The 20,502-nt window shown below is 43.7% G+C and overlaps 1 protein-coding gene across 1 annotated transcript in view; it reads right to left on the reverse strand.

Moving 5' to 3' along the window:
• Positions 1 to 12,361, reverse strand: part of Fzd6 (frizzled class receptor 6) — a 34,170-nt gene extending 21,809 nt beyond the window's left edge. The window contains exon 1 of the mRNA XM_059247863.1: positions 12,022 to 12,361. Coding sequence (XP_059103846.1) covers positions 12,022 to 12,198 — 177 coding nt within the window. The 5' untranslated portion in view covers positions 12,199 to 12,361. The remainder of the gene's footprint in view (positions 1 to 12,021) is intronic.
• Between the last annotated feature and the right edge of the window lie 8,141 nt (positions 12,362 to 20,502).

The raw sequence follows: 20,502 nt of genomic DNA on the forward strand, positions 1-20,502 counted from the left end.
GACCTTTGAGTCAGTGATTCTCAAAACGTCTGTGTACACCTCATCTAGCCAATAAACGGTTAAGTGCTAAGTACAAAAAGCCTGACCTACCAAACAAACAAAGGCTCAGCTGCTCTGGCCCAGAAGGAAACCCTCCCTGCTGAGAAGCTTCTCTGGGCTTCCTTCTACAGTGACCTCACAGCACCTCGACATCACAGTCCTACAACCACTGAGCTGGGCCAAGCCTTCGGCTCACAAGGAGTATGTGCCAACTTCTTAGTGCAAATTATTTTGGAAATACCCAAATCTATGCTGGATTAGAATCTAAATGTTCTTATTCCCAACTCACTGCTACTGTTACTATAATATTATAAGTCTTGTAATTATCAAATGTTATAATGAGCTTTTTCAGACACCACAATAACCCTGTGAAACAGCCTCCAGATGAAGGGTCGGGCTCTGAGAGGTTAAGTAACCTTGGATAGTGACAGAGTGTAAACAACAGGAGGGACTGTAGCCCATGTGACCCCAGAGTTTGTCCTCTTGATCTTTACCCCAGTTCTTGCTGAAAATCACACTCTCAAACCACAAGCCAAGTAAAATGCCTCAATCCAACAAGGATGGAGGAGGAATACCTTAAAAGAGGACTGGAAATCTACAACAGAAATTCACAGGTCACACATCAAAAACCTCAAGGTATGTTTATCATTCCAAATACTGTGCAGACCTCCTGACTGTGAACAGGTAATTTTGGAACAAATACTTTAGAAACAAGCACTACTTCAAACAATGGGTCAGCCTGCTACTGAACTCCACAGAGCAGTCACTTGAAAGCATGAACAGGACGAGAGTATTTTCTCAAGCTTTTGAAGTGAAAAATCTCACTAGGAATCAACATTTTCCAGAGAACGTTCCTGCTCCATATTTGGAAACCAAAGCTTTAGATGCAGACACTAAAAGCCTGACCTTGATATCCCTCATGTCCTTCAGTTTTATACGCTGAATTCCATGCCGTCATTAAGTGTATTTGCATAGGAAGTGCCATGTAAACTTCTGAACTGAGGAAATAGTCAAGCTCCACAGTCTCTTCAATTTGTTTTTCCTGCTTGGTGAAATATCCCAACTCTCTCAGCGATCCTATGACTTCATGATCTCACTCATGAATTTTTCATTTTTCTATTGTATTCTCGAAGAAAGTCACACAGTAACAAAAAGTATCACTAATACTTTTGAGGGTCTAACATTTAATAATGATTAAAAATAGTCCAGCTGGGCAGGTGGTGGTGCACACCTTTAACCCCAGCACTTGAGAGGCAGAGGCAGGTGGATCTCTGTGAGTTTGAGGTCAGCCTGGTCTACAAAGAGAGTTCTGGGACAGCCAGGGCTACACAGAGAAACCAAACACACAAAAACCAAAGAAATAAATAAATAAGTAGTCCTGTTAACTGAAGTTTTAACCTTCAGAGAAATGACAAGCAGGTTCCTTCAAGGGTCAGTCCTCAGCTGGAACCCTAGACAGAGCTGCTAGTATTAGTACCTGCAGAAACCAGGAAGGAGAAAGAGAGCGAAAAGGGAATTCACACCTCTACTGCGTTCTGAAAAAACAAAACTAAAACCAGCTGAAATAGAATAAACAGACAATGAGAACGAGAACAGGGGGCCACTTCACACGATCTTTTAATGAATAGGATATACTACCAGTACTTTAATTCTTACTAAATTCTACATACTGTTGAACTACCTGTTGTCACCTTCCAAGACAATTTTCTGTCTCTGAGTCTCAAGGTATTCTCAGAGTGAAATGAGAGAAGATTCCTAGACGACCTCTAAGGACATTCATGATAGCTCAAGAGTTTATGAAAAGCAACAGAGACATGACCAGCAAAGCTAACCTCTGAACAACAAAACGTGCTTCTGGCAGGCAACTCTGTCTTGCATGAGCTCTGGCATCAACATTTACTCTCCGTCTACTCAGCAGTTCCACTTTGGGGATCTGAAAGTAGGGGAGATGTTAGAGAAGCTAAGGAGGGAGGTTACAGAGAGGCATTCCGGCAACAAACTCACAGGCCTGGCCATTTGGATGCCTTAGGTATATGACTCGGGAAGGAACTGGGCAAAAGAGAGATATAAATAGATTAGGTGAGATGGCTGCGGTGAGATCAACCCCATCTCTGTAGTGCCAAAGGCCTGGCATGGTGACAAACATCCTCTGGCATGATCTTATCTATGTTCTGGCTCCTTTCATGCCCCCCACCCCCAAGATCTGAATCTGATTTTGCCAGCCTCGTCATGGAGTCTATATATTGTTGAAGCTCCATCCATTTTTCCCCCTAAAACCAGCCAACATGACTAACTAGTATGGAAATTCCACAAAGAATGGACTGTAAATGATCTCAGGAAATGGAACAAATTCTAGAAATGAGTTTCCAGCCTAACTGGAGGCCAAAAGCAGTAAGCATCCTATTGCCATTTAGAGATGAAAATCTGGCAACATATGGGGCATAAATGACAGACTAAATGAGTCTTGCAATCTCTTGGATCCTGAGTACACCTAAGAAAGATCCCTCCTATGAAGGAAAGAACAGATCTTTCTGAATCAATTGAAAGCCGCCATCAGAGAACTACACAGCGAAACGAAGACCGCGAAGATGGTGTGTGAAGTAAAGGCTCTAAGGGCGTGTTTAGTTAGAGGACGGCATGATTAGCACTCTCATTTCTTGACTCTAAACACGAAATTTAAAAAGGACTGAGAGCCGCAGAGGCTGGAAACCGAACGCACAGTTAATCCTGCAGGCTGTCAATCTCTGTCAGCTGGGCGTGCCTTTCTTTCACAGAAATCACACAGTGACAGGGTTAGGAAGCAGTGAGACCCAGAGCTCCAATGGGGATGGTGACAAGGCCAGAGGGCTTTCCGTGCAGCACTCTAAACCCACAGCCTCTGAGGCAAGATCTTCCTTCTTGGCAAGTTTTACTTTGTAAGAAGAAAGTAAACTGCCTCTGCTCCATCCCCATCACTCTTTAATGCTTCAACCAAGAGCTCCATTCCGGCATAATTTGTGAGGGTCAAATCAAAACAAAATCCAAAAACAAAAAGCTAAAATTAGTTGCAAGACACTGTTGAGATTTACTTCTGAGGGGCCAGGAAAAGATAGAAAAAAGGAACACAATTTTATATACCAATATGTGTTGTGGAATATTAATTGAGATGTGTTACATTTGTTTATGCTATGGAACATTTGTTTAATGATGCAAAGATGTTGCATTCTTTTATGTTGCATTTGTTTAACTCTGTGAAGTTGTTTTACTTTGCTTGTCTAAAACACCTGAGGATCTGATAAAGAGCTGAATGGCCAATAGCAAGGCAGAAGGAAGGATAGGTGGGGCTGGCAGGAAGAGAAGATAAATAGGAGGAGAAATCTGGGAGGAGAAAGATCAAGGAATGAGAAAAGGAGAAGAGGAGGACTCCAGGGACCAGCCACCCAGCTACACAGTCAGCCACGGAGGAAGAAGTAAAGAAAGGTATACAAAATAGAGAAAGACAAAAGCCCAGAGGCAAAAGGTAGAAAGGATAATTTAAGTTAAGAAAAGCTGGCTAGAAACAAGCCAAGCTAAGGCCAGGCATTCCTAAATAAAAATTAGAATCTGTGTGATTTATTTGGAAGCAGGGTGGTGGGCCCCCCAAAAGAGCCAAAAAGTAAAAACAACAAGAATATGGGCTTGTTTCTCAGAGAATCTAGATTTGGCATGCTAGCTTCAGAAACGGGGTTTTTGGAGGCTGGACAAAGCCAACCCACTGTCACCTGTAAAACCTCTATGTGTATGTCTTACATAGCCGTATCTAGCAAAAGTACAATCACTGTCTTGGTTTTCTACAAACAATACCATGGGAGGAAGAGCCAAACACAAGCTAGTAAGAGGTCTTTTCTCTATCGTGATAGAAAATTTTAAAAAAATCAATAATGTAGATCAATAGGGCTCTCTGAGATTAGTGACACCATCAAAACGAGTAACCCTGCTACTTGTCCATTTTAACATCCTAGGGAACTAGATGTGTTCTTAGTAGTTGTCTTGAGCAACCCCAAATGCATGGGTAAGGTTCTTTTCCAGATGTAGTTTCCTTACTACAACAAATCAGTGTTGCCATGGCACCTGTATGCAGCTCTAATCTGGCCAGTGCTCTTTAGCACATACAGACGGGCCAGTGGTACGTCCAGGCTAACTTGCCTTGAAAGGAATTCTCAAAGAGTAGTTAGTCCCTAGATCAATGGCACCAGCAACTCCCATGAACTTCTTAGAGATGCAGATTCGCCATCCATCTCAGATCTACTGATTTGGGAACTGGGGTTGGGACCAGAGATCTACTTGATAACCTCTTCAGATGAGAACCAGTTCTTCAGTTCTGCATCTCAATTTCCCTGCCAGAGACCCACATCACCATTTCACAGATGTCAGACCAGCCCATTATATTAAGGGTGTAAAACTGATGAGGTCATAGATAGACCTATGCTCCAGATCCATGGTAACACATTAGAGCAAATAAATGGGTTTAATTCTACTGAATTAAAGGCACTTTCCACCTTGGTTTGTACTGGTCCTAATAGGGATTGAACAAATCAATGGAATATCTAGAAAATCTAAATAACATCTAGGTCACCAACCTAAGTCACTTCTCATGAACGAGGAGCTATCAAACTCACCTACTCATGACGTCAGGTGTACCCAAAGGCATTCCATCTTCAAGTGGCTAAGCATGTCTTAAAGACATGGGGCAGCACTATAAGCATATTGCTCAAGTTCTTAGAATATCTACTTCTGCCATATTGCTGTTTTGTCCTAAAACGTCACTGATGGGCTGGGGTGCCGCTCAAGTTTGAACAGCTTGCCTGGCATGCCCAAGGCTCTGCATCCAAGCACCAGCCCCACAGAACAAACAACAGCAGCAGCAGCACTATGGCCTCCTGGAGAATTCCCTTGGACTAAATGACAAAAGAGGACCAGTAACAGTCTAGCTTAAACAAGCTGGCCCAGCCAAGAGTGAACTACTGTATCATGCTAACTTTATTCAGAGAGAGCCCTAAGTAAACAGAATTTTAATTGTTGTGTCTTATAAACATTATCAGTTGGAAGATACTTTGAGATAAGAAGTTACACTGATAGAATATGACTAATAGCATAACCAGATAGGGATATTTTTAAAAGAGAATTTGTTTTAAATTTAGTGTGTGAGTGTGTGTGTGTGTGTGTGTGTGTGTGTGTGTGTGACATAAACCATAGCACACATGTGGAGGTCAGAGGACAACTTCTGAGTTAGTTTTCTCCTTCTACCATGTAGGTCCCAGGGATCCACTCTGACTAGGCTGAGTGGCAGTCACCTTTACTTGCTGAGCCATCTCGCTGGCCCCACACAGTTATTTTAAAGAGGAAGACAGGAGAACTTGTGATTAGAAATCTGGAAAAGCAGTATGTAAGCACATTTTTCCAAAAGGAGCCTATAATATCCAGTGGTTTGGCTGTGTGTGAATACAAGCCAAAAGGTTTCAACGCAGAGGAAACTCTCAACCATGTAGACTAAATATCCACTCTGGATGAGAATCGGGTTTTTGTTTTGTTTTGTTTTCTCATTATTCAAGATTTGATTGTTAGGCCCTGGAACAACGGGGTCATAGTAGCAGGAAGGGGATCTAAATTCAATAGTATGACTTCCCTTGAGGTTGGCCTGGCTATCGCTGAGTGGTCAAGATGCCCAAAGCAGAGAAGCCAACAGTCTAAAGCCCTTAATATGGCACCACATCCAGATGGACCACGCAGCTATGCACTGCCAGGTTAAGACCCTGGATCCCTTCCAGTAAGCATCTGCCCTCCATGGAATTCTATGTGCAGTTCTCCTAAGTAGACTCCTCCTCCACCAGCATCTTGACTGAAGCTTACTTCCTTGGAGCTGGGCCCCACTTCTCATCTGTCTGTTAAATAAGTTGTCCACCGCTATACTAGTCAATTCTTTCCTCCCTCACTAGTCCAGATGCCTTATCTTAGGAAGAGAAACAAACAAACAAACAAACAAAAAATCCCAAGGAGGCTCCTTTACAGAGTGCAAATAATCAAAAGCATGTAAAAGAAATGAATCACTGATCAGAGCAAAATAATATTAAAATAGTTCTAAATGTTTATTTCGTTTAATGAGCAGCTGTGGGCAAAGAGCAATCTAAGAATATAAACCTTTACTGAAAACTATAATGGAAAACAGTAAGGCAAAACCAGATAGATTGTTTTATATTTCTTTGATGCTCCACGAGAGCACGGAGGTCGCTCTTATTCAATATTGTATGACCGGTGTCTCTGGTTATTTATTGATCTATGCACTCAAATAATTTGTTGAATGGATGGATACCCGCTAGTCTCAGTAAAGTATACGGGGAAAGGGCCTGGGGTTCAGTACTAGAAGTTCTGAAAAGTGTGCGTTAGAATGTCTAACTGAGGTGCCGAGAGAAGGGAAGGTGTCAGACTTCTTCTGAAGCCTAAGCAGAGCAGTCCTGGGGCACCATGGCTGGCTTTGTCGCGGAGAGTGCTGAAGAACATTTATCCTTTCACAGAAGCACGGATCAGCATCCTGTTGGTAGCAGCCAAGCATCTGATTTTCATTTCAGAACGTATGCTCCCTACTCCCGGTCGCACTCAGTAGTGCCCACAGAGTGAGCAAGGCTTCACTTCTGCTTTAAAGGGAACCAAAAAGGAAGCCGATGTCTAGTGACAGTGATGAGAATTGAGTGACAATCAAGAAATCTGCAAAGAGACTGATAAAGAAAGTGACAGACCTTAGGGAGAAAAGGAACAATGAACTCTTGAAGGTCCCCAAATGCTAATTAAATGGAAACACTGTCACGGTGGTTATAAAAGTCTGCATAAAATTCTTGTGGTTTGTTTTGTTTTGTTTGTTTTTCAAGACAGGGTTTCTCTGTGTAGCCCTGGCTGCCCTGGAACTTGATTTGTAGACCAGGTTGGCCTCAACTCAGAAATCCTCCTGCTTCTGCATCCCCCCGTGCTAGGATTAAAGGTATGTACCAACATGCGTGGTCTAGAGGAATTCTTTAAGAAAATCAATCTATTACGTATTGCTGTGATACAAATGCTTTTACTTGCTTTTATCAACGAGTTCAATCTCAGGCTAGTCAGCTTCTTTAACAAATGTAAAGTGAAGCTTCCAAACAATAGAAATTAAAAATGCACATTTCCATATGGATCTGAAAAATATTTCTCGGCAGGGAGCATTATACTATTTAATTTATTTCCTTTGGAAAACTGGAAAAATATGCATCCTACTGGTTGATATTAGATAGGCAACTGTCCAACACGGAAAGCTAATTCTGAGAAAACCATACATTCAGGTATACCATCAGTAAATATTAATAAATACATTATAAATACACAAATGGAGAAATAAAATGTATTACTACCTGCATTCCACATTCTCAAGGAAAGAAAATAACCACCACAGTCTTCCCTCTGTGGACAGGCTCTTCACAGAGTATGACTGACAGCATCCTAGACTCAGGGGAGCCAGACACAAATGGGAGCTCTGTGCCTAGTCACAGACCCTTCTGTTCACATGGGGTCTCCTTTTACTCAGTAGACCCAGAAGCAGTCGGGGGCCTTTCTCTGTATCTACAACACAACATCCCAAGGGAAGGTGAGCTGTGGGTCTCTGCTTAAAAGAGCAGCTACGATACTTCTGACAGAGAACACTCTCAAGTGTTTATTTATTTCACCTCTACAACCCCTATATTACTTGTGGGAGAACCACAGCTGTTTTACCTAGTACACCCTAAAGCAAAGTAGCGGGGCCACACTAAACATCTGCTCTCCTTTACAGACTTGGGTCTAAGAATGAAGTGAGGCGGTAAATGATATCAGGACAGAGTCCACTGGATTCCTCTAAAAGCACAAAAAAGCAAATGTCTAAAAAAGTTACTCTACATAGAAACATTTTTTTCTTAGAAGTCTGTTGATCCAGTATCTGTCCATTCCTTTTATTTTTAATTGAATATCGACACTTTAATAGTACATACTAACAAATGAAAAGGAAGATTTTTGTGGCTTACTTCCTTTAAACTGTTTAAAAGCAGAACGGCCACATGCTGGTCTAAACACAACACATGACTCGGTTTCAGCCTGGACTTCTAACAAAGAATAATACAATATTCCTGTTTCCATTTCCCTAGACCAACCTCAGTCCTAGCATATGAAATCAGCTTCTCACAGGATGTCAACCTCCTAAGTTCTAAAGCGATGCTCTTGATAGAAAACAAAAGAAACATAATGGAAAACCAGCCGCCATTTGTTCTCCCATCAGGGAGAGTTCAATTGCACAACATCCTTTTATTACAAAGCCAACTTACTACTCAGAGTCATAACTTAACTCTTTGTAATACATATGACCTTATGCTTAGCTAATAAAATGAGGTGGAAAAACTGAAATATCTTATTTCAAGCAATTTCTGAAGCAAAATTGAAGAGCCATGATATCCCTGTCAGATCCTTTTGACTTGTGACAAATTTGACTAAAAATTCATATAGAGTGGGGTCTGGTGGTCCATGCCTTCAATCCCAGCACTCCGGAGGCAGAGGTGGGTGGATCTCTATGAGTTAGAGGCTAGCCTGGTCAACATACCAAGTTCTAAGCCAGAAAAAGTCATGTAGTCTCAAAAACAACAACAAAATTCACATGCTGGGGCAGGGTGGAGCTGGAGAGATAGCTCAGCAGTAAAGAGTGCTTGCTGCTTCTTCTAGAGGACCGCAGCTCAGTTCCCAGTACCCAAGTCCAATAGCTCAGCCCGAAATTCCAACTCCAGGGGATCTGATGACTTCTTCTGGTCTCTGAGGGTACCTACACTCACATGCAACACTTTCACACAAACATATGCACATACATATAGTTCAAAAATAATACATTTTTTTGACAAGGTTTCTCAGAGTAGTTTTGGTGCCTGTCCTGGATCTCACTCTGTAGCTCAGGCTGGCCTCGATCTCACAGCGATCCGCCTGGCTCTGGCTCCCAAATGCTGGGATTAAAGGCGTGTGCCACCACCGCCGGGCCATGAAAAAAATTTTTAATTCACATTCAGAGTCTGGTGAGATGGCGCAAAGAGTGTCTTAGATATTTTTTTTATTGCTATGATAAATACCATGACCAAGGCAACTTATAGAAGAAACAGTTTATTTGGGGCTTATGGTTAGAGGTTAGAGTCCATGACCATCATGGTGGGAGCATGATGACAGGCAGGCAGGCAAGGCAGTAGCTGAGAGCCAACATACTGATCCACGAGTAGGAGGCAGAGAGAGACACTGAGGAAGGTGTCAGTTTTCTGAAACCTTAAAGCCCCCCACAGTGACATACCTCCTCTAAGCAAGGCCACACCTCCTAATCCTTCTCAAATAGTTTCACCAACTGGGGATCAAGTATTCACACATATAAGCCTATCTCTTTCAAAAAAAAAAAAAAGCCTTTCTCTTTCAAACCACCACAAGCAGTAAGAGTTGCAAGCATGGAAACCTAAGTTCGAATTCCCAGCACCCAAATAAAAAGCTGAGCATGGCTGTACATGCCTGTAATCCCAGCAATGGGGGCAGAGACAGGTAGATCCCAAAGGCCTGCTGGCCAGACAGCCTAGGCAAAACAGTAAGATTCCAGTACAATCAGAGACCGTATCTCAAGGCAATATGGCAGAAAGCAATAAAGACACCCAATATACTCCTCTGTCCTGCCTCTTCATGCCACCCACAAATACATAAATAATTCACGTAGAAAGTAAGTAAGATGCAGCCTAGGTAACATATTACTAAGAATGCAATATGTGTGTATACACACACACACACACACACACACACACTCACACACACACACACACTGTGCATATACACACATACAATTAATAAAAAATTAATTTTTAAAAGAGAGAAATAAGATAAATCTCTTGACTTAACATGGAATTCTTGGAAGCTAAGAAAGTACATTTGAAGTAGGCATGGTGTTAAGTGCCTATAATCCTAGCATTCAGAACATGGAGGCAGGAGGATCATGAACTCAAAAGCAGCCCAGGATAGACAGCAAGTTCTAGGCCAGTCTGGAAAACACAAGAAGACCCTGGTCACTAAAAAAGAAAAGAAATCCTGTGCCACTGGCAGACTTCTAACCTCTGCTCCTGGGAGGAAAAGGAGGAAGGTGTCTAAGTTTAAGGTCTGCCTGGCCTACAGAGACAGTTCAAGACCAGACAGGGCAACTAAGCAAGATTCTGTCTCAAAATAAAAAGTCTTTGCAAAAAGACGAGAAAAGAAGAAGGAACAAGTGGCTGCCATGACCGCCATGAAATTCTTCAGTCCGTATCTTAAAACTAATTCCCTGGAAATGTAACAGGAAACCTGGACAGGCCCAAGGCCAGGAGCGCTTGGTATTGTGGAGATCATACAGGGAGAGATGGTAATGTCAGTACTCGAATAAAGAGCAAAAACCCTTCTTGAGGGAGTCCAGACTGAAACTATCTGGGAAAGAAGCTAGGAGAGGAAAACAACAACTTTTTAAGGTAGAAAACAAACACTTGTCTTTATAAAAAGTGCATGTGACAGAAACCAGTTGTTATTGTCTTCAAAAAGCCTTTAAAATAGCAGTGTATCCTGGCCTTCCCTGCCACCCAACATGAAGGAACTCGGGGTAAATGTTAGGGATTTATATGTCACTGTCAACATTTAGACTTAAAATGTACATAGCTAAACACAGTGAGGAAGCCGGATTAAAATAAATGCTTGAAAAAACTCACTGGAAAATGGGTTGTAAAACATTGTCATCGTTGAAAGCAAGAACAAAGGCTGTAATTATTGCTTGATGGTATTCCCACTACATACTATGGCTCTGCTTAACCAATGGAAGTCTCCCCGCATCGTTTGTGGAGTGTTCAAAGAACACCTCACAGGGTGGAGGGTGTAGCAGAGTGGGAGAACTTGCTGCATTTGAGAGGGGCAGTGATCAGTCCTCAGTGACCTCTCCACGTCTGACGAAAGGGAAGGAGAGTTTGCATTGGTTTGGAAAAACCCCTGAGAGATTACAATACTGTAACCTGTAAATCTTCTAAAATGATATCTTAGTATTTAGAAAGTGTCCTACCCAGACAGGAGTCTAGAGTGAGGCAGCAAGACAATGGCAGACCTTCAAAGCAGCAAATGGAGCCACGTTAAAATGTCCTATCTAGTTACATTTCTGCGGGTTCGTCTCTTAGAGGCAGCCTGAGGAAAACCCTTTACTGCCTTCAGCTTTTCTAGAGAGATTACAAAAACAACACCCTTGTCTCTTTTTTTCCTTCATGAAACTTATCAACCTAACAGATCTGTGTGGCAGGGCAGGTTCCTGTCTCTACAGGTAGCTCTTTCTTCCCACACCTCCCTGAGACATCTGCATATCTCTAAACCAGAGACAGGCAGGTAACTGAGGCACCTAAGGCAATCTTTAGAGTCACTCTGTCCTTAACCCTACCAGTGGGGTTTCTGCTCACAAGGAACTTACAGAAAAAAAAAAAAAAAAACCATACTCAAATGCTATGCCTGAAAAAGTCACTTTTCAGTAAAACATTATCTTTAACGCCAAAACGTTTCAATAATTTATTTGCTTTGGAAAAAACTAAACCAAATGACAAGTACTTTTTAAAAAAACATGTAAGTTTCTTCAATTTTAGCTCAAGCAATACAGATTATACACTCAGTCAACCATTAAAAGAATTCAGAATTCACCATTTTAGAGACACAACCATCCAAAACTCAGAAAAGCAAAATATCTAATCACCTGTAATCACTGTTCATTGTGATTTAAGCGAATTCGCTCCCTTTAAGCGAATTAACTAGAGGCCCCAATTGTACACAAAATATGATAGTGGGGTAGGATTTAATTTTCAAAAGTAATTTTATAAAATGACTTGTGAAAAAGAAAAGATAAAATAATAGTTTAAAAAAAAAAAAACTACGTATAAAGCAATTTTCGATAAAGGCCTCGGAAGCACTGACCTCCATTTCCACAGCGGCGATTCCCTGGTCGTAATGGCCCATCAGGTTGGGGAAGAAGGTCATGTTGTAGGCCATTTTCATACATCTGAGCACAGTGATTGGCTCACAGGTGAACAGGCTGTGTCCTCTTACCAGGGGCAGGAAAAGGCACAGCCACAGAAACGGGGGCCTTTCCATTTTCTTCAGACCCCCCGACTTTACCACATGGCTTGGATTAAATCTCAAAGTCCTTGCATCATCAGAAGATTCTCACTGGGAGATAAAAGGTCCAAAACGCCTCATGCCATTATTTTGACCATTCTGAAGGAAGCCGTGTTTCCTGAACATGAGTTCTGGGTCAACTGCTGTAAAAACAACCCCAAAGTGCGTTATCAGCCACATTTGCCACACATTGACATTTACGCCGAACTTCATTCTAGAGGTGATCGACACTGGGGGAAAAAAAAATTATGGCAAACGTCCACCCTAGCCAGCTCCGTTCCCACCTGCCCTGGCATGGAATGTATCGGTTGGCTAAGGAAGCTTCACTTCTGGAGAAGTGCTGATGGGGGGGTTAGGATGAAACAACGCGGGGCAAAGGAGAGACGTGGGACGAGCAGGCTGGAGGTGAGAAAAGGGACGGGGTGGGGGGGGGGGGGTGGTGAGACGTAAGGCAGAGAGGCGCGCAGCCAGGGGTCCCCTGGTCGTCTCTCTAAGTGGGGAAAACTGAAGCCCAGTGGGAGTCCCTAGGGTCAGCACGCTACAATAGCAGTCTTCTGCGGACACGCTTTTCCTGTTTCCCCCAAAGGCCCATCTGTCTGGCCGGGTTGCCCCGGGTGCTCCAGGAAGAGTGGGCCGGCCTGGAGACTCCCAGTGCCATCCATCCCCTTGGGCTGGTTCCCCTCGGCACCGTCCCTTCAGTGCGCCCACCCCATGCCCTCCTCACCCCGCCTTCCACCCGGTGCAAACCCTCCGTCGGCCGCTCCCGGGGTGGGGGCTCCCCTGAACCCGCTGCCCCGTGCCCGGGCACCTGTCCCCGGCCTGCAGCGGAGCAGCGGCGTCCCGGGGGCCCGCGGGGACCCGGAGGGGACGCACCTGCGGCGCCAGCCCCGGGCCGCTGCTGGCCGTCGGGCCGGGCCGGGGACGCCTCACCTCGGGCGGCTCTCCCTCGGCGTCGCGCGGCCCCGCCACCTCACACGGCCCGGGCGGGGACGGGGTGGGGTGGGGTGGGGAGGGGGGCAGCGTCCGGGCCTCGACCGCCTCCGGGGCCGCGCGGGGAGCGAGAGCTGGGCGATCCCGCGAGACTGCGCCGCCAGGTCGGCCGGGCAGGTTGGGGCTCGCGGCGGCGGCGGCAGCGGCGGCGGCGGCGGCGGAGGGACCGGCCCCGCCCCGCCCCGCCCCGCTCGCCCCACTCGCCCCGCTCGCCCGCCGCCCGGGCCGGTCCCCGCCACCCCGGCCACTCCGCAGCCGCAGCGCTGACCCCAAGCCCCGCTCCGAACCCACTTCCCGTTCAACCGCGTGGGGCGGCTCCCCGGCCACTTGTTGCGGAGACCGGAGTTGGCCCGCGTGTCACTTCCCGGGGAGCTTGCCTTAAAAGCCCGTGAGCTCCGGCAGTCTGGCAACCACCCGGAACGGCAGGTGCCGGTGGAATTCCAGCCCCGGCAGGTTCTACAGCTTTCCTGCCGCCGGGAAGAGCCCCAGAAACTCGACTGCTTTAGTCAACGCGGTGTTTGGTACCAGCTCTGCCACCCTCACTTGGGATAAATGACCTAGAAGGGACGACGGAGTGTTGAGAGCCCTCCCTAAGTAGACAGGATAACTGGGTACACCGATGGTTACTTAATTTTAGTCTTTCACGTTCATTTAAATCTAATCTGCAGGACTCTGGGGTGAGGTCCAAACGAACTTGTAGAAACGCTTTGACAAATGCAAAGTGACTTTTCTTGTTGTTGCTGTCCCTAATGGGGAGGGAACCCAAGGCCTTGTGTATACTAGTAATAGAATGCCTGCTATGTTAAACTGCATTTGCAGCCTGTAAAGTAACTTGAGGCTGCTATTAGCCGAATCGCTGTGCTATAGAAAAATGTCACATTTCAGCATCTGGGATAAAGGACACCACTGAATAACCAGGATTTGAGATCGGCAAAACATTAAAATGGAGATGAATTTGGAGAAGAGAATTCTTTCCTGGCTTTATCAAAAGTTTAGGACAAGCTGTCAGGGTGGCACACGCCTTTCATCGCAGCACTGGGGATGGCAGAGACAGGCGGATCTCTGAGTTCCTGGACAGCCAGGGTATACAAAGAAACAGAGATCAACTGCAGAGAGCCAGGCTGAGCTCCAGGAGTCCAATCGATGAGAGAGAGGAGGGATTCTATGAGCAAGGGACATCAAGATCATGGTGGGGAAACGTATAGAGAGATCATGATGGGAAAATGTACAGAGATGGCCAGCCAAACTAGTGGAAACCCATGAACTGTGGAGCAATAGCCGTGGAGCCCCCAATGGGACTGGACTAGACCCTCTGGATAGCCGAGACAGTTGTTTAGCTTGAACTGCTTAGGGGCCCCCAGGCAGTGGGATCAGGATCTGTCCCTAGTGCATGAGCCAGCTTTTTGGAGCCCAGTGTCTATGGCAGGACACTTTGCACAGCCTTGATGCAGAGGGAGGGGCTTGGATCTGCCTCATCTGAATGTGCCAGGCTGTGCTGACTCCCCATGAGCGGGGAGTGGGGGGGGGGCTTGGGAGGAAGGCTGGAGGGCAGGAAGGAGAGGGCATCTGTGGTTGGTACATAAAATGAAAAGACGAAACAACAGCAAGAACAAAAGCATAGGACAACTGTAAACGCCGAGGCAGTGTTAAAGAAAATTTAATATTATCTTGATCTTAGTATTATTAGAAGCCAGACAGTTTATGTACTGCAGAATGGGTTTCTATGCAGGATGTTTCTGTGTGGAAAATTAACCTTCTACGTGGGAAGAGTATTTCTCACAAAATTTTTAAGGTTCTATGTAGAAGAAACATTTCTCAGCTGGGTGTGGTGTCACAGGACTTGGGAGGCTGAGACAGGATCTCAAATTCCATGCCAGCCTAGGTTACAGAGAAAGTTGAGGGTCACCCCGGGATACATAGTGAGCCCTTGATCAAAATACAGAAGGAAAAGTCATCTGTTAGCTCCCTTATTCTTACAAGCTTTGTGAACATTTCTCTGATCAGGCTAGAATACCTGAAGCAGGTAGTGGCATTTTAATGTAATATATTTGAAATCCATAAACATATATTATGTGATTTGGAGGGGAAATGTCATGAGTTGTTTTTTAAAAAAAAAAACAGAAATGCGGTCTATTTTTATCCTTAATTGCATTTAATTATATAGTGAGTAGTGATACACTAAAATGATTGGGGACATTTGAGGGTGGATGTGGAACATTCAGGCAATTATCTGTATCATCCTTGTCTTTCAATATAAAAAGCTCATTTCAATGGCATCAGATTAAGAGCACAAACTTGGGAGTTCAGAATTACTGGCTTCCAAGCCTAGCTCTGGGACCTGGAGCTGTGTGAACTTGGACATCATCACCTCACACACAGATTTTTTTCTGACAGTGATGGCTTTGCTCATCTTTTCTTTCTCAGTTTCTTCATGTTTCTCTGATCCAGTGCTGGGGGTGTGGTCACTGAAAGTTGAAGCAGATTTTCACTTTTAACTTGAAGCATAGTTTTTCCAAGGTATAGAATGTTAGGCTGGTAGATGTTTTACTCTCTTAGCATGTAAAGTATTGCACCCCACTCTCCTTTCTGCACTGTTTCTGATCCATTCTTCTCAGGTGAATTTTCTCACTCTCACATCTGCTATCTGTATGTTCTTTACAGATATTCTTTAGCAACTTGAAGAGGTTCTCCTCTGGTCCTAGTTTGCTGAGAGTCAAATTTTGTCAAATGCTTCTCTGGATCCATTGATGTGATCATGTGACTTCTCTTCTTTAGCCTGTTAATGTGATGAACTGTATACATTGATTCTAATCTGTTGAGCCAGAGGATGGATGGTGGTTGTGACATACAAGGTTTAACTGTTGAGACTTGCTTTGTGACCGAGTGTGAGGTCAGCTGTGGAGAATGTTCCGAGAGGTGCTGAGAAGAAGGTGTATTCTTTTGTGTTTGGGTGAAATGTTCTGTGGGTATTTGTTAGGTCTATTTGATTCATAGTGTCTGTTGGCTCTATTATTCCTCTGTTTAGTTTTTGTCCATTGGTTAGAGTGGGGTATCGAAATCTCCCACTACTAGCATGTGAGGTCTGGTGTGTGATTTAAGCTTTAGTAATGCTTCTTTTACAAATGTGGGTGCCCTTGCATTTGGGGCACAGATGCTCAGAATTGAAATGTCATCTTGGAGGATTTTTTCCTTTGATGAGTATGAAATGTCCTTCTCCATTTCTTGTAGGCAGACTTTTCTTGGATTGCCAGCTCCCAAAATAATGACACAGAGACTTGTTATTATTTATAAAAACTTGGCCTTAGCTTAGGCTTTTCCACAACTAACTCTTATAACTTAAATTAACCTATTTGTATTAATCTATGTTCTACCATGTGGCTTTTACCTTTTTTCAGTACAGCACATCTGACTTGTTCTGAGTCTGCTGGTGAAAGTCCGCGGGCCTAGATTCCTCCTCCTCTTCCTCTCTCTTCCTGGAAATTCCACATATCCTCTCCTGTGTAGCTATTGGCCATTCAGCTCTTTATTAAACCAAGCAGAAGGCGCCTTAGGCAGAGACACGTCTTTACAGTGTACATAATATTCCACAACATTTCCCCCTTTTTGTCTAAATAAAAAAGAAGCCGGGCGGTGGTGGCGCACGCCTTTAATCCCAGCACTTGGGAGGCAGAGCCAGGCGGATCTCTGTGAGTTCGAGGTCAGCCTGGGCTACCAAGTGAGTTCCAGGAAAGGCGCAAAGCTACACAGAGAAACCCTGTCTCGAAAAAAAAACCAAAAAAAAAAAAAAAAAAAAAAAAAAGAAAGGGTTTAATTCTAACACAGTAAAACTATATATAATAAGAATAATTATCAAGTAAGAATTACATTCACAATGTCCAGTCCATTTGTATTTGGCAATTTCAGAGAAAATGCTGTATTATCTATCCTATCTCGATGAGTCCAAAGTTTTCTATCTAGACCATCTTCCATCATGTCTTGTATTACCAGCCTAAAAATATCCTTTTAGACCTTAAAACGTTTTCTTAAATAAATAAGTAATTTAAGCTTTTATGTCTCTCACTCTTATAAACTTTACATCTCTTTTGTAAGTTTCTTTTTTGTTGTTATCTCATTCAGGATCTAAGAAGGAGGCAGCAAAGTATCATAGTTCTGATTGACACTGCCTGCGATACCACACGACCTCACCCCCAGAAACATAAAAAGGGGCCAATGGGATTTGCTCCTACGATGCCGTGTCAGGCCCACCCCAGGGTGATTCATTGGGGAAAGAAAAGAGTTAACTCACGAAATGCTTATGGGTCTGGGAAAATGGCTTGGAAGGGCTGCTTGGCTGACGGTGTCTACGGTGCTATGCCGGGCCCTGACACTAAACTGGAAATTCCAATGGATGATCCCCAAGCCCCACTTAATCCCAGCACTTGGGACAATGTTACTGATTCATCTCTCCAGCTTTTTCCTCCCCTTCCTGCTCTAACCACTTGTCTCTCCCCTTCTGCTCCCTGCTTCGTTTACTTTTACTTATGAAAGTCGTACTGGCATGCCAGGAAGCTTCCGCTCACCCTGCTGGGCTCCCATCACACGGAAAGAGACGCCTTTGGACGTGACTTGGGACATTTCTCTCTGATAGGTTTTTTGGTGGGTTTGGAGACATCCTGGATTGAAATTCAACAGGAGGACTGGGATGTTGAATTCCAAACCTGGGATTTATGACCGAGGATCCGAGATTGATCAAGGCGGTGAAGTCACTCCTCCCTCTCTGACTTTGGCTATGATTGCTCTGCTCTCCATGCAGGTATTGCTGTCTTTATTACCAGGATGTGCTGCTCAGGAACAGTTCTGGGCGCATGTCCTGGGGATACCTCTGTTTCACCCTGTGACTTGGGATTTTGAGGAAGTAAGAGTGATGGTTAATGACTCTAGGTTGATGGGGGAGATATAAATGTTTTTGTTCATTGTGAGATTTCTGGTCTCCTAAACTATACAGGACATGCAGATGCCTGGCCTATCTACTTCTCAACAGATATCACTCCTGAGTCAAGATGTGTTTCTCTCTCTTATAGGACATTGATATCTAACTCCCCTAGAGGAAATAAAATAATAAAAGATCTTTGGTTTTTCTCTTTTGTCTCAGGGGCTAATAAATCCCTATCCACTTAATTGGCTACTACTAAAGAGAGACTCCCCCTGGGGTTCTTGATTTCTTGCCCCAGGGCAAATGGGAGTCTGTTGATCCTGTTATGGGGCATTCAAGTTGTTTTCTTTGTGTTTTTTTTTGTGGAGGTGTTGTTTATTCCCCTAAAGACATTCAAGATAAAATTTATAGCTGGTCTGCTTCTAGTCCCTATGTTTTTGGCCAAAACTTCAACTCATCCTGTTCTTCAAAGACATTTATACAAGTTCTTTGCAGCCACCAGTTATACTTAAGTTAGAAGGCCTCTGCAATCCTCCACAATCAGAAGTGGCCTTCAGGCCTGTGTTACTGCTCTTTCTGCTGTACTGACAGGTCTCGGAGACTTTGGATCTTTGCATATGGAAAAATCAAATTGGACTTATGTTATTTTTTATATTAACTCTGCTATTACTAACTGTATTGATCATACTTTTACTCCAGGTAATTTCCTAATTATTAGACAAACTCTTTTAGTTTTGCTGCCCGTAAACTTATCTTTGCCTTGGTTTGATGTTACTGGTATATATGCCTTGGAGACTGTTTCCCAAGCTTTTTCTTTTCCAAGGCGATTTATTGCAGCCTTGATTTTGGGCATTACTGCCCTGATATCTATTGTAGCTTCTGAGGCAGCATCTACCACTGCTTTGGTACAGCAAGTACATACAGCTGATCACGTTTTTAATTTATCCAAAAATGTTTCCCTGGCACTTGTGACACAGGAAGGTACAGATAAAGTATTAATGGGTAGGATTAATGTTTTAAAAGAAGCTACAATATGCATGTACACTCAAATTCAAAATATAAAAGTCAGACTCATGGTCTCTTGTCATGCAGCATATAAATGGATTTATGCTACTCTTTTGCAATATAATGGCACTAATTTTACCTGAACGTAGATTCAGGCACATATTTAAAAAATTGGAAATAGTTCTGATTAGATATTAATATTCATGATTAACACCATCAGATATCTATTATCTCACACGCTGACTTTGCTGCCTCCTCCTTTCTTCTATCCAATCTTATGTTTCTGCTGAGGATTTTAGGTCTTTTATTGTTAGTCTGAACATTACAGTAGGATTATTTTGATCCTTGTTTTCTTTTTCTAGTCATCATCAAACGTTTGAATTCTGCCTTGTGTGATGTGACCTGTAATGTCTGCCTCATTATTTTAAAAAATAAAATAAGAGAGAGATGTTGGGAGCTGTGCAGCCTAGTCTCAGATCAGCATATCACTACCTGTCCAACGAGGTGTCCTCAGGGCAAGGCACCTGTGGAGACGACTCTTGCTTGGCAAGGACTGGTAGTCCAGGCGACAGCATAGGAATCTGCAGCTTATGGGCCTTTTCTCTCTCATTATATTGATGATTCTTTGGGTGGTTTTTTTAGTTTTACTTTTTCAGTTGAACATGCAACAGCTGTAATTTTCCCTGGAAATTCTGTTCCTTTTCAAATATTTTCCCGTAAGATCCAGCAGGGTGTGAATGCTTCTTAAATCTCTTATCTGGAATTACTAACTACAACTCCCAGCCCTGGAAACTTTTCTGACTCAATGGAGATAGTTAGGTACATATGAGAACATGACACTTGGAACATTAACCATGTCTCACAGTTCAGGACAGGAGAGCAAGACATGCATTCACACACTAGGAAGAAAGCCTCGGGAATGCACGTGGTGCCAACTGTTGAGAGTAAGTTCCCTGAACACCAAGCATAGGATCATTGGTAGGATCTGGTATGCTCCAAGAGGGAAAAAAACAAAATGCAAAATGTGGGATGGATAGATCCATCTTTACCACACCTAGGAGTTTATATTGATGGAAGAAATATGGTATAATGAGATGAAAAAAGAATGCTTTGTCAAAGTCTGCCTTTTACAGAGAGATTGAGACATGGGAACTGTCTAAAAATATATCTTGCAGACATGAAAGAATTATCTGGGTTTTAATATTGTCCTTAAAGCATTGTGCCCACCGGGCGGTGGTGGCACACGCCTTTAATCCCAGCACTCGGGAGGCAGAGGCAGGTGATTTCTGTGAGTTTGAGGCCAGGCTGGTCTACAAAGTGAGTTCCAGGAAAGGCGCAAAACTACAGAGAAACCCTGTCTCGGAAAAAAAAAA

The sequence above is a fragment of the Peromyscus eremicus genome, chromosome 20 (genome assembly GCF_949786415.1).
Source record: "Peromyscus eremicus chromosome 20, PerEre_H2_v1, whole genome shotgun sequence".
In the NCBI taxonomy this organism is placed as follows: Eukaryota; Metazoa; Chordata; class Mammalia; order Rodentia; family Cricetidae; genus Peromyscus; species Peromyscus eremicus.